Source organism: Suricata suricatta, chromosome 12 (assembly GCF_006229205.1).
Source record: "Suricata suricatta isolate VVHF042 chromosome 12, meerkat_22Aug2017_6uvM2_HiC, whole genome shotgun sequence".
NCBI lineage: Eukaryota > Metazoa > Chordata > Mammalia > Carnivora > Herpestidae > Suricata > Suricata suricatta.
Genome location: NC_043711.1, coordinates 78853649 through 78867200, shown reverse-complemented (window position 1 = coordinate 78867200; position 13552 = coordinate 78853649). Strand labels below are relative to the sequence as shown.

The following is a 13552-nucleotide window of genomic DNA, read 5'->3' as shown; positions in this document are numbered from 1 at the left end:
AGGTGCTTTTAATAAAGTGACTTGTCAACAGAGCTTGAAGGAGGGAGAGACTGAAGATGCACATCTGTAAGGGGAAGAAACAGAGGAGGGATACAGTTTGACTTCCACTTCCACAGGATCACCATGGCTGAAACTGGAGAGCCTGTTAGAGATGTAGCAATGGTCCAGGAAGGGATGCTCTTGGCCATAACTGTGGAGCAGCCCAGGAGTGAGCAGTGTGCAGGTTCTGGGAGGAGCTCACTGGTGTGCAGGAGGAGGCTTGCACTCACACCTGAGAGCTTTTCAGGAATTTTGCAAGCTAGTTGTTCAACTGTTGGCAGCTTGAAATTGGTCACATTGGGAGTGTAGACACCACAGAAGTTGACAAGCACTACAAATCAGGCTTCTTTTTCCTTCTGAGAAGTGGATTGTTTAACATCTACCATCTCACCACTGGACATAGCTTTATGAAGGCAGAAATGAACATGAGATATGAAGAAGGAAATCATGGAAGGGTCCTGACTTCTGGACTGCCAGCACGTGTACATGAGCAGGGGGGTGGGGGAGGATGAAGGTGAAAGAAGAGCTAGTGTTCCCGTAACAGGAAGAGGAGGAAATATTCCTCTGTGGGTTTGAGTAGAAGGACATGTAGGCAAAGAGGAAGGAGAATCCCTTCTCTTCTTCAAACTGGGATGGGGTTCATTTGTATTCAGGAGGCTTGGAGAACTTCACCCAGGCTGGGGAGTCTGGCAGTTGGCAGGAATGACCCATGAGAGCATGGCTTTGAGTGTGTAGTTTAGGTCACAGTACCCAGGAAATGGGTGAAAGATAGACTGGTATGTGAACATGTGACCTGTTTCTCACATTCTAGGAAGATATCCGTGTGTCAGTTTCCAGAGCACGTTCCCATGGCCCCTGCTCAGACCCAGGTATGAAGACTCAGCTCTGGGGCATCAAGGGTGGTGAGAAGGAGCAGCAGGAACTGTGGGCAGGTGGGTCTCTGTAAAAGCAGGCATTTGGGGCAGAGTTGTGGAAGCTTCTAGTTGCTCTTTGTTTTATTCTGGTCCCCTCAGGGAAGGAAGGAGGAGGCAGAGACTGAGGGTGGCATGTAGCAGGGGAGGAAGGAGCTGAGGACCCATGTTCACATTTCATGATCTGCTCACCATTCCAGAAATGTTCTCCATGTGTCTCCTATGTCTTTGGTGCTATTTTCCTCCCAGGACACCTGTTGTGAGAGGACAGGCAGCCCCTGACATGGACTCTGCCTCCTAAGCCTTCCTCCCTAGGTCCTGATCCCCTCCCCGACCCCTCTAGTCTGTCCCACAGAAGGTCAGAGTGGGAGCTGTCCCCAGAGCAGCCAGCGGGCACCCAGCAGCATTCCTCTAACTGTGGACTCCTTCCTTGTACCCTAATAATCTATAGATGGTCTCCAAGGGGTTTCCCATCAGGTTGGCCCCCATCTAGCCACTCTACACACTTCCTTCTGAGAAACCCTAGGACTCTGTGCACATCTTTTGACAGCTCTTGATCCCACCCACTTCCTGCAGGACCCCACAGCCTTCCTGGGAGTTGGGAACCTCTCGGAGCAATCCTTGAGGCTCCAGAGGGTGTTGACAGAGGTGCATTACCTGCTCTTTACTCCAGGTGGGTGCTGACCCTATGTGACCTGTGGGCTGTCCCTCCTGCTGATCTGGCTCCTTCTGGGACTGACCTTGGCCTACCCTCCTTGTCCATAATTCATAGTCAATCCTTGTTTCCTGTGGGCATAGATGGCAGAGGTAACAATGAGCAGCAGCATCTTGGGACCCAGGGAGAGAGTCACCAGAAGTGGAGTGGAGAGTTCTAGGTCTGGAAATGAAGGGACAGGATGCAACATTAGAGAGAGATCCAGGAGTCCACTCCCAGGGCCCTCCACTTACTCCATCTAAGGGGAGCTGGACCTATCAATGCTCTGAAGCTCATGAATCTCCCTGTGAAAGGCTCAAGGAAGATCTCAGGGTAAGAAGTACTTCATTTCACTCACCTTTTCCCAGGCTGCCAGCTTTCCATCCTGAGGGAAGAGATGGAGACAATGAGCACTCAGTAACTGGCAAGTGAGTTTTACTGACTTGGTCCCCAAAACCCAGTGGGGTAGGTCTTACATCTTTCTGAAGAGGGAACAGGCTTATAGTTTATGGAGGGTCACAAGCTGATTGAGAAATCCCTCACTGCTGTCCTACAGGATGACTCCCAGACCTTGTCTTTAGACCAAGACATGCCCAACCTCTCAAGGTCATAGGAATGAGTGTCAGCGCAGCCTCAAATAAAGTGAAGAAAGTGTCATGGTGAGTGAGGTGCAAGACTGCCTTGCATGGGACTCAATGACCCCACGTTCTTGTTGAAGAACCATGTTGAAGGAGACCCCAAGGTAACCTGACCTCGTGAGATCTGTTGCCTGGACAACACCCTAGAGAGGTAAAGAAATGGGGCTTCAAACACCATCCAGCCCACCCAGACCCCAGTGTCAACATCTGGTAACATCTTTCTGTTGCACATAGATCACTGGATCTGGATGCATAGCTTCAGATTCTTTGCCTTTTTACAATGATTGGGTTTTGCTCTCATATTTACATCAAGAAATTCCAATAAGTGTTTGAAATATATGGAATAATCATGGAGGAAGAGGCAAAGACCCATTTTTACACCTGGTGTGTTGGAAGATGGCAAGTCTCAGCTGGGTGGCCCTCTGCACTTTTTCTCAGTTGAAAGAGTTGCATTGCCCATGTTTGCGCCTGCTTCTAGAGGGCAGGGGCCTGGAGGAAGAGCGGGTACAGAGGTTTCACCCCACTGCTCCATAAAAAAGCCAAAAATGGCATCCAGCTCACCTGTTCTCTGTCCAAGTATGACTCTTCTGTGCTGCATTGTGTTCAATGTCTCCCTTTGCCAGTCTTGTCTCACATGCATGTGAATTGGGCAACACTCCACAGTGAGTTTGCCCCCTTCTCATATAACTTAGAGTTTGCTTCCCAAGGCAGTTGACCTGTGGAGTTTGTCTGGGAGGGGTCTGGAAACCAAGCTCTAATATGCAGATACAGACCTTGGTCTCAGTCAGCTGAGTGGTCAAGAGGTCCCTTGACTGGTGGGTGGCAGAGCAGGGGTAGGGCCTATCTAGCCTTCCCTCCTATTGTCACTGCTAAAAGCTCACAGTGGTGTCCAGGGATGATGGAAGCAGAGGACGGGAGTGCCCTTGTAATCTGGATATGAGCCTGATAATTATAAGAACTATGGAGTTGGATGGGTGTTGCTGAGCATCAACCTTTCAGAGAAAGACAATGCAAACTAAGACCAATGAATCATACATGAAGGGTCATGTGTGAAAGAGGACATCCAGACAACATTGGAGACTCACACCTCCTAGAGCCGGAGGGCAGAAAAAGCTCAGGACATAAGTAGATTCACCATTCTCATCAGAACATCAGCACTACAGAGAAGATTGAATTCTCAGCTTCAATGTACCTGCTTTTCCAGAATAGGGCCCAGGTGGAAAAATACGGGAGACAGATATTGATGTGGGATAGAGACTCTGGGGACAAGACATTTAAAGCCCTTGGGGCACTTGTGTCTGCTAAGGACAAGGCAGCACCGTAGTTATTCATCTCTGAATATAGCTTCTAAACCCAAAGAAAAAACAATAAAAGGACAGTAAATTCTCTGGAAACCTGGCTCTCAATAGTCCTTGAAGAGCAATGGCCAAACTGCAAAATCTCTGTGAGACAAAAGAGAAAATTCGCCAAATCCAAAAACTCAGTCTCTTATGCTGTTGCCCATCCATTCTCACCAGCCGCAGGAAAAGGCAGGTGAAAGGACAAGGGCAGCTAGCCAAGGGGCCTAAGAGTTATTTAGAAATCCCACTGCCAATATTAAATCCATCTTAAATTATAAAATATTGAAATATGCCCTGCACTTCAGGACAGATTATAGGAAACTGCTTCAAAGTATGCTTGACTTAGGACTTAGGATGATTGGCCCAGATCCCTCAGAGTCTGTGAATATGGTACCTTACATGGCAAGAGAGACTGCATGGTCATTAGATGGGGTTTTGAGTGGGTCATTATCTTGGATTATCAGAGTGGAGCCAACGTAATCACAGAGACCTTTACAAGTGAAGGAGGGAGGCAGGAGAGTGGGAGCAGGAGGCATTGACTGCAGCAGAGGATAGTCTGGAACAGGACCCTGGGGGTGGAACAGCAAGAAGACAGACTCTCCCCCATTCCCCAGGGTCCTTAGAAAGAATGTAGCCCTGACAACTCATTTTAGTCTTTCTCCTTCTAGAAATGGAAGAAAAGAATATGTGTCATTTTAAGCCACAAGTAGCAATAGGATCCTGATACAGGGAGTCAGGGACATTGTAAGAGAACAATGCAAGATTTTCAAGAAGAAGGTTGGATTCTTCTCCCACTTTGACCAATACAGTGAGTGTGAAGAGAGCAAGGCTATGACTCAGACTGCTTGGGGTTTAATCCTGGCTTCTTTTACCTACTCAGATCAGATCCCCTCAGCCTCAGTGTCCCCACCTATAGCAGGGAAGAGGAGGCCCCTCCCTATAGCTCTGGTGACAAAGAGTAGCTTTCATGTTGAAGATAGAGCATTTGGCCATCCAGGGTCCTCCTTCTTCATCTGTTCTCATTCGGGGCTTCACCTAAATGGGCAGCTTGCAGAAGGGGTAGAAGCAGTCTACTAGTGGCACATATCTGCCTGTGGTGATGTGACAAAGCTGTGGTGCTTAGACAAAGGACGCACTGCTGGGAACTTCTGTAATACCTGCACAATTAGGAAAGCCACCTTCCCTGCCTTACAGCCAAAGGATGTGGGAAGACTCAGTTGCTTTTACATGAGTTAGCCCCTGAATCACGTGAGGGTTTTCTGGACGGATCCACAGCAAATACCCAACCTCTGGCATCTTCTCCAAACTGGGCTGTCAGAGTAAACCATGAGCCTGTGCTGCTTCTCACTGTGACTTTTCTGAAGATGAAAGAAAGACATTGTCCCACATCCCTTCCCTGAGTGCACTTGTCCTCATTGGAAGGGAAGGGAACATAAGCTTCATAGAGAGAAGCCTTTGCCTATTTTGTTCCCTGCTTCTCCCACAGCACCCAGAGCAGAGCCTGCACACAGCAGGTGCTTAGTAAGTGCTGAGTAAAGGGAACACTGGCCACATTGAATGGAGGTCTCTCGAGAGGCAAGGGTGAGGTGAGGCTTTGTGACTGAGTGAGCCACTCAGCCCTTCAGTCCTTCATTGCTGGAACCAGAGAGCTGGTCAGGATTGGAAAAGGGAAGAGCTTGGAGCCTGCTGACTAAGGTTTCAGATTTCCCCACCTTTTACCAACTGTGGGGCCTTGAGCAAATAGCACAACCACTCCAGGCCTCAACTTCTCTGATCCATGTAAGGGGCTGAATTCAGGAGCACTCACCACAGCACCTGATCCTTATCTGTTGCTCAGACAGTGGAGGGTATTTTTATTGACTTGTTGTGACAACCAGGGGACAAAGAAGGCCCACACCATACTCACGGCTCATGGTGACCTGGGTGCCGGGTCCAGACTTAAACTCCACATCAGGGGTCCCTTTCTGGAACTTCACACAGTAGTAGGTACCGGCGTCCGCTGGGGTGATGTTAGCGATGTGGATGGAAAAGTCCGTGTTGTTTCTCTTTGTGGCGTCTGCAACCTTTGTTACTCGAGGCTGCGGGAGGTGGTCTCCTCCTCTGAAGCTGAAGATTGACTCCCGGCCTGGCCCTGTCCCCTTGAACCACTCCACCTTCCCAAGGGGGTGCAGGGAGGTCACGGTGCAGCGCAGAGAGGCCGTCTGTCCGGCTGCCACAGACACCGACTTGTCCGGCTGGATCACCTGCAGCTCCGCCTCACCTGCCACACCTGGAGGGAACACAAAGCAGGTATTTCTCATCCTCGTGTGATCCTGTCTGTCTTCTCAAGTGTTTCCCCACAACAGCTTTCACTGACCGAGTGCACCCCGCGAGTGGGCCTTGAGTTCAGCACGCTGCACAGACACGGTACGTAACCCTCACGATGAGCCTGTACACGGGACCCTATTACAGTTGAGGACACTAAATCATTGAGAGATTCCGTGATGTGGCACATGGCAGATTTGAGTGCCTCGGCCCTCTCTGAAAGTGCCGCGCTTCATCAAATGACTCTGCTTGTTCACTTGCTGGCTGTAAGGAGTGTTACACTTTTTGAATGTTTGCATTCAGTGGTACCATCATACTGCTTTAGACCATTGTGTGTGAACTGAAGTGATGGATGTATTTTCTGGGCTGTGCATTTAACTTCAAGAGCCTCTATGGATCAACTTCCCTCCTCCACACCACATGCACATATTGGAGTCGGTTCCATCAGTCTGGATAACTGAATGACAGTGATAGGCAGAGATTTCAACACATCATAAATGTGTAGCTAAATGAGAAGTAAACCAGTGTTTCAAACCTTTGGGGTTTTCCCCATACTACAATCATTATTTATTAGTGTCTGAATGCTGCTGTAACCAACTATTAAAAATGCAGTGCCTCAAAACTGCATAAATGTACCGTCTTATAATTCACAAGATCAGGAGTCCAAATTGGTGTTGCTGGACTAAAATCAAGGGGCAGCCAAGTTCAATTTGTTCTGGAGGTCTGCGTTTTTGTCTTTCCAAATTCTAGAAGCTGCCCACATCTTTTTCTCATCATCCCCATCTTCTTATGATCACAAATTTTTGCTTCTATTGTCACTTGTCATTCTCTGACTTCCCTTCCTCCTTCTTATAAGGACTCTTGTGAATATATTTGGGCCACTTTGATATCTAAGATAATCTCCTTGTTTAATAGTCTTCAGTTAATCAGTTCTGCAAAATCTCTTTTACCATATAAACAAAGCTATTCATAGGTTCTGGATATTAGGATATGGACCTCTTTGAGGGGCCATTGTTCTGTCTACAATGCATGTCTTCCGGGACCATTACAGAAAGCAGTTACCATAAAAATAACCCTTTGTGTGGGCCATCATCACCCAGGCTGAATGAGCAGGCAATTTACTGGAATCTAGAAGAAGGACTCTTCAAGAAGTGAATTGGTGAAACAGTTTGTAAAATAAAACTACAAATCAACAACAGAAGTAGAAATTGAATATTCTCAAATATATAGAAATAAAACAACACTCTTAAAATATCAAAACTGCAAATAAAGAATCACAAGGGAAATTAGAGAACACCTTGAGATGAATGAAAATGGAAACACAATTTGCCAAAACCTACAATCTGCAGTGAAAACAGTGCTAGAGGGAAATTTATGGCCATAATGCTACTTTTAAAGAGAGGAAAGATCACAAATTAATGAACACCTACGGACCTTAAAAAATCAGAAAGAGAAGAGAAAAATAACCCCCAGAATAAAATAATAGAAAAATAACTAGCAGAATGAAGGAAATAAAAAGGACTAGTATAGAGATAAATAAAATGTGTATAGAAAAACTACAGGGAAAACCAACAAAAGCAAAAGTAATTGTTCAGAAAGACCAACATCATTGACAAAACTTTAGCTAGATTGACTAATGAGAGAGAGAGAGAGAGAACTCCATCAACTAAACCAGAAAAAATGAGAAAGACATTCATAGGCATTTTATTTTATTTTATTTTATTTATTTATTTTTGAGAGACAGAGAGAGACAGCATGAGCAGGAGAGGGTCAGAGAGAGAGGGAGACACAGAATCTGAATCGGGCTCCAGGCTCTGAGCTGTCAGCACAAAGCCTGATGCGGGACTCAAACCCACAAACTGTGAGATCATGACCTGAGCCAAAGTTGGATGCTTAACCAACTGAGCCACCCAGGTGCTCCACTGTAGGCATTTTATAGAAATAAAGGGGACTCTAAAAGAGTACATAAAACAATTGTACACCAATAAAATGAGCAACTTAGATTAAATGGTCAAATTTCTAGGCACACACAACTTATCAAGACTAATTTTGAAGACAGAAAATCTGAATAGACTATCACTAGTAGGATGATTGAATCAGTAATCAAAATTTCTCAATAAAGAAAAGCACAAGAGCACTTAGTTTCACTGGTTAATCCTTCCAAATATTTAAAGAAATGATAACACTAATCTTCTTCAAACCATTCCAAAAAATTAAAGAGGAAGGAAGACTCTTAAGTCACTCAGGGTTATTCTGAGACTCATTTTCAGGGTGGCGTTATTCTGATATCAAAGCCAACAAAAGCACTACAAGAACTACAGACCAGTATCTTGCCTGAATATTGATGCAACAATGCTCAACAGAACATTAGCAAACCAAGCCCAACAGCACATTAGAAGAATTATACACAATTGTCGAGTGGGATTTCTTCCTGGAATGCTAGGATGATTCAGCATATGAAAATCAGACAATGTGATAGACTACATTTATAGAATGAAGAAAAAAAACACATAGCCATGTCATTTGATGCAGAAAATTATTTGACAAAAGTCAACATTTTTCATGATAAAAACAATCAATAAACTAGGAATAGATGAAAACGTACACAAATGATAGTCATGTAAGGATGCAGGTCTGAAACTGACTCCATGAGACAACAGAAGGGCACACATTGCCCAAGGCAAGAGGGACCACCCTTGTAACGCCCAATCAGGAAAGACCAGCTAACACCTTTAACATTTCTAAGGGTAGGCCTACAAATGGAGGCTAAGACTAGTCACACCCTACATGAGGGTCTTGGGCCCACTCTGATTGGTCAATACTCTAAATGTTATGATTGGGTCCCGCCAAAAGTAACAAATACTCTAGGCAATGTGAATGGTTAAACCTGCTGTCAATAATATTGTATAATAATAATTAGATCACTGTACCTATGTCACAATTTCCTGTAACTCCCCCTTCCCAAACTCATAAAAGCCCTACCCCACCTTTGTTTGGGGCTCTCAGCATGGATCCACCATGCCAGTAAAGTCTGTGAGCCTGAGTTTAGGCCCCGGCGAGCCTAAGCCCATAATAAAGCCCTTTGCTTTTGCATGCGTGACTCGGTCTCCCAGGTAGTCTCTGGTTTTAGGGGCGATATTAAAATCTGGGCATAACAGTCATATATGAAAAATCTATGACTACTACATTCATTCATGGCAAAAGTCTGAAAACTTTTCCTCTAAGATCAAGAACAAGGCAAGGATGCCCACTTCACCGCTTCTATTCAACACAATACTAGAAATTCCAGAAAATGAAATTAGGCAAGAAAAAAAAAATAGCACTCAGATTCCAAAGGAATAAGTAAAACTATCTTTCTTTTCACATGACATGATTTTATGGGCAGCAATCCTAAAGGTTCCACTTATAAAAATAAACTGTTAGAGTAATAATGAATTCAGCTAATTTGTGTGATACACAATTAACAGCTATATCCCACTGTGTGTGCGTGTGTGTGTGTGTGTATGTGTGTGTGTGTGTGTATCCATTCATCAGTAATGGACATTTGGGCTCTTTCCATAATTTGGTTACTATTGATAGTGCTGCTATAAACATTGGGGTACATGTGCCCTTCAATCTGTATTTTTGTATACTTTGGATAAATACCTAGTAGTGCAATTGCTGGCTAACAGGGTAGCTCTGTCTTTAACTTTCTGAGGAACCTCCATACTGCTTTCCTGAGTGGCTGCATCACAGTACATTCCCACCAACAGTTTAAGAAGGTTTCCCTCTCTCTGCATCTTTGCCAACATCTGTTATTTCCTAAGTTGTTAATTTTAGTTATTCTGACAGGCATGAGTGATATCTAATTGTAGTTTTGTTTTGAATTTCACTGGTGATGAGTGATGTTGAGCATTTTTTTCATGTGTCTGTCAGCCATTTGTATGTCTTCTCAGCCTACAAAAAGAATGAAATATTGCCAATAGCAATGACGTGGATGGAACTAGAATGTATTATGCCAAGCAAAATAAGTTGGTCAGAAGAAGACAAATACCAGATGATTTCACTCACATGTGGAATTTAAGAAACAATATAGATGAATATAGGAGAAGGGAAGGAAAACTAAAATAAGATGAAAATAGAAGAACAAACCATAAGAGACTCTTAAGTATAGAGAACACTGCAAGTTTCTAGAGGGGAAGTGGCTGGGGGTCTAAATGAGTGATGAGCATTAAGGAGCACAGTTATTGTGATGATCACTGGCTATTCTATGTAAGTAATGAATTACTAAATTCTACTCCTGAAAACCAATACTACACTATATGTTAACTAACTTGAATTTAAATAAAATCTTGGAAGAAAAAAACAATATAAATAGTCAAAAGTAAAGTGCATTTCACCAGGAACCATAAAATACCTAGAAATAAACCTAACCAAAGATGTAAAAGATCTGTATGCTGAAAACCACAGAATGCTTATGAAGGTAATTGAAGAAGACACAAAGAAATGGAAAGTTTTTCCATGCTCATGGATTGGAAGAATAAATATTGTTAAAATATCAATACTATCCAAAGCAATCTACACATTCAGTGAAATCCCAATCAAAATTGCACTAGCATTCTTCTCAAAGCTAGAACAAATAATCCTAAAATTTGTATGGAACCACAAAAGACCCCAAATAACCAAAGCAATCTTGATGAAGAAAACCCAAACAGGAGGCATCACAATCCCAGACTTTAGCCTCTACTACAAAGCTGTCATCACCAAGACAGTATGGTATTGGCACAAAAACAGGCACATAGACCAATGGAATAGAATAGAGAACCCAGAAATGGACCCACAAATGTATGGCCAGCTAATCTTTGACAGAGCAGGAAAGAGAATCCAACAGATAAAAGACAGCCTCTTTAACAGATGGTGCTGGGAGAACTGGACAGCAACTTGCAGAAGAATGAAACTAGACCACTTTCTTACACCATACACAAAAATGAACTCAAAATGGATGAAAGCCCTGAATGTGAGATAGGAAACCATCAAAACCCTAGAGGAGAAAACAGGCAACAGCCTCTTTGACCTCAGCGGCAGTAATTTCTTACTTGACACATCTCCAAAAGCAAGGGAATTAAAAGCAAAAATGAACTATTGGGACCTCATCAAGATAAGAAACGTCTTCCCTGCAAAGTAAACATTAACAAAACTAAAAGGCAACCAACAGAATGGGAAAAGATAGTTGCAAATGACATATCAGATAAAGGGTTAGTATCCAAAATCTATAAACTCACCAAACTTCACACCTGAAAAACAAATAATCCAGTGAAGAAATGGGCAGAATAAATGAATAGATACTTTTCCAAAGAAGATATCCAGATGGCCAACAGACACATGAAAAGATGCTCAATGTCACTCATCATCAGAGAAATACAAATCAAAGCCACACTGAGATACCACCTTATGCCAGTCAGAGTGGCTTAAATGAACAACTCAGGAAACAAAGATGCTGGCAAGAATGTCAAGAGTTGGCAAGCTTCTTGCACTGTTGGTGGGAATGTAAGCTGGTGCAGCCACTCTGGAAAACAGTGTGGAGTTTCCTCAAAAAATTAAAAATAGAACTACTTTATGACCCAGTAATAGCACTGCTAAGAATTTACCCAGGAATACAGGAGTACTTATGCATAGGGGAAATTTACCAAAATGTTTACAGCAGCGCTTTCAACAATAGCCACATTATGGAAAGAGCCTAAATGCCCACCAACTGATGAATGGATAAAGAAGATGTGGTTTATATATATTATGAAATACTTCTTGGCAATGAGAAAGAATCAAATTATGCCATTTACAGCAACGTGGCTGGAACTGGAGTGTATAATGATAAGTGAATTAACTCAGTCATAGAAAGACAGATACCATATGTTTTCACTCATATGTGGATCTTGAGAAGTGTAACAGAAGACCATGGGGGAAGGGGAGGGGGGAAAAGTCACAAATAAGGAGGGAGGCAAACCACAAGAGACTCTTAAATATGGAGAACAAACTGAGGGTTGATAGGGGTGGGGAAGAGGGGAAAGTGGGTGATGGGCATTGAGAGGGCACTTGTTGGGATGAACACTGGGTGTTGTATGGAAGCCAATTTTAAAATAAATTATATTAAAAAAATAAAGTGTTAAACATGGGAAAAATAAAGTGCATTTCTATAAGCTAATGGTGACCAATTCAAAAAGGAAATTAGCAAACAATTCTGCTTACACTAACATCAAATAGTACAAAATACGTAGGAGTAAATTTTCACATGGGTATGAAAGACTACTACACCAAAAAGTGTAAAACATGGCCGAAAGAAATAAAAGAAGACGTAAATAAATAGAAAATCTTCCTTTGTTCATGTGTTGGAAGACTTCATATTGTTTAGATGTCAATACTACCTAAAGCAATCTACAAATTCAATACAATTGCTATCAAAACCCCCATGGCATTTTTTTTTGCAGAAATAGAAAAGCCCATTCTAAAATTTATATGCGATCTCAAGAGACCCAGATCACCAAACAATCCGGAAAAAGAACGTAGTTGGAAAACTCATATTTATTGATTTAAAAACCTACTACCTAGTATAATAATTAGAGTACTGTAATATTGAAAATGAATGGAGATATAGAGCAATGCAATAGAATGAAGAGCCTATGAATAAACCCTTACATATATGGTCAAAAGATTTTCAACAAGAGTGTTAAGACCATTCAATGAGGGAAAGAGTAATCTTTTCAACATGAAATGCTGGGAAAACTGGATATCTACATGCAAACAAGGAAGCTGAGCCCTCACCTTACTCAATATAGAAAAATGAGCTCAACTGGATGAAGAGACCTAAAAATGGGAGCTAAATCTGTAAAACTCAGAGAAAACACTGTAGGCAAAACTCATGATATTGAATTTGGCGATGATTTCTTGGATAAGAATCTAAAGGGACACATAACAAAATAAAAATATATGTAAATTAGACTTCATCAAAATTTAAAAATTTTGTGTGACAGAAGATAATATTAAAAGTGAAAGTGGGGGTAGTGGCAAGATGATGGAGAAGTAAGGAGCCCCATTACCTCCATCCACCCACAATTATCAAACTGAGAAGAATTAAAAAGCCACAGCTTTCTGATCTCCAAGAACAGAGGTGTGTGGACAGACCCCCTATCGACAGCAGTCTCATGGTTGCCTGAGTGAGTGAGTGCAAGCTGGGACTGGAGGCACATTAAATGATGCTCAGCGTCACTCATCATCAGGGAAATAACAAATCAAAACCACACTGAGATACCACCTCACACCGGTCAGAGTCACTAAAATGAACAAATCAAGAGACTATAGATGCTGGCGAGGGTGTGGAGAAACGGGCACCCTCCTACACTGTTGGTGGCAATGTAAACTGGTGCAGCCACTCTGGAAAACAGTGTGGAGGCTCCTCAAAAAACTATCGATAGAACTCCCCTATGACCCAGCAATAGCACTGCTAGGGATTTACCCAAGGGATACAGAAGTGCTGATGCAAAGGAGCACATGTACCCCAATGTTCATAGTGGCACTTTCTACAATAGCCAAATCATGGAAAGAGCCTAAATGTCCATCACCTGATGAATGGGTCAAGAAGATGTGGTGTATATA

At 43.0% G+C, this 13552-nt stretch overlaps 1 protein-coding gene across 1 annotated transcript in view; it reads right to left on the bottom strand.

The window, feature by feature from the left end:
- Positions 1–865: 865 nt before the first annotated feature.
- Positions 866–13552, bottom strand: part of LOC115274511 (signal-regulatory protein beta-1-like) — a gene marked incomplete at its 5' end in the record, with an annotated part of 18513 nt that continues 5826 nt past the window's right edge. The window contains 5 exons of the mRNA XM_029917926.1: positions 866–979; positions 1143–1204; positions 1691–1827; positions 2003–2029; positions 5529–5891. Coding sequence (XP_029773786.1) covers positions 1697–1827; positions 2003–2029; positions 5529–5891 — 521 coding nt within the window. The remainder of the gene's footprint in view (positions 980–1142; positions 1205–1690; positions 1828–2002; positions 2030–5528; positions 5892–13552) is intronic.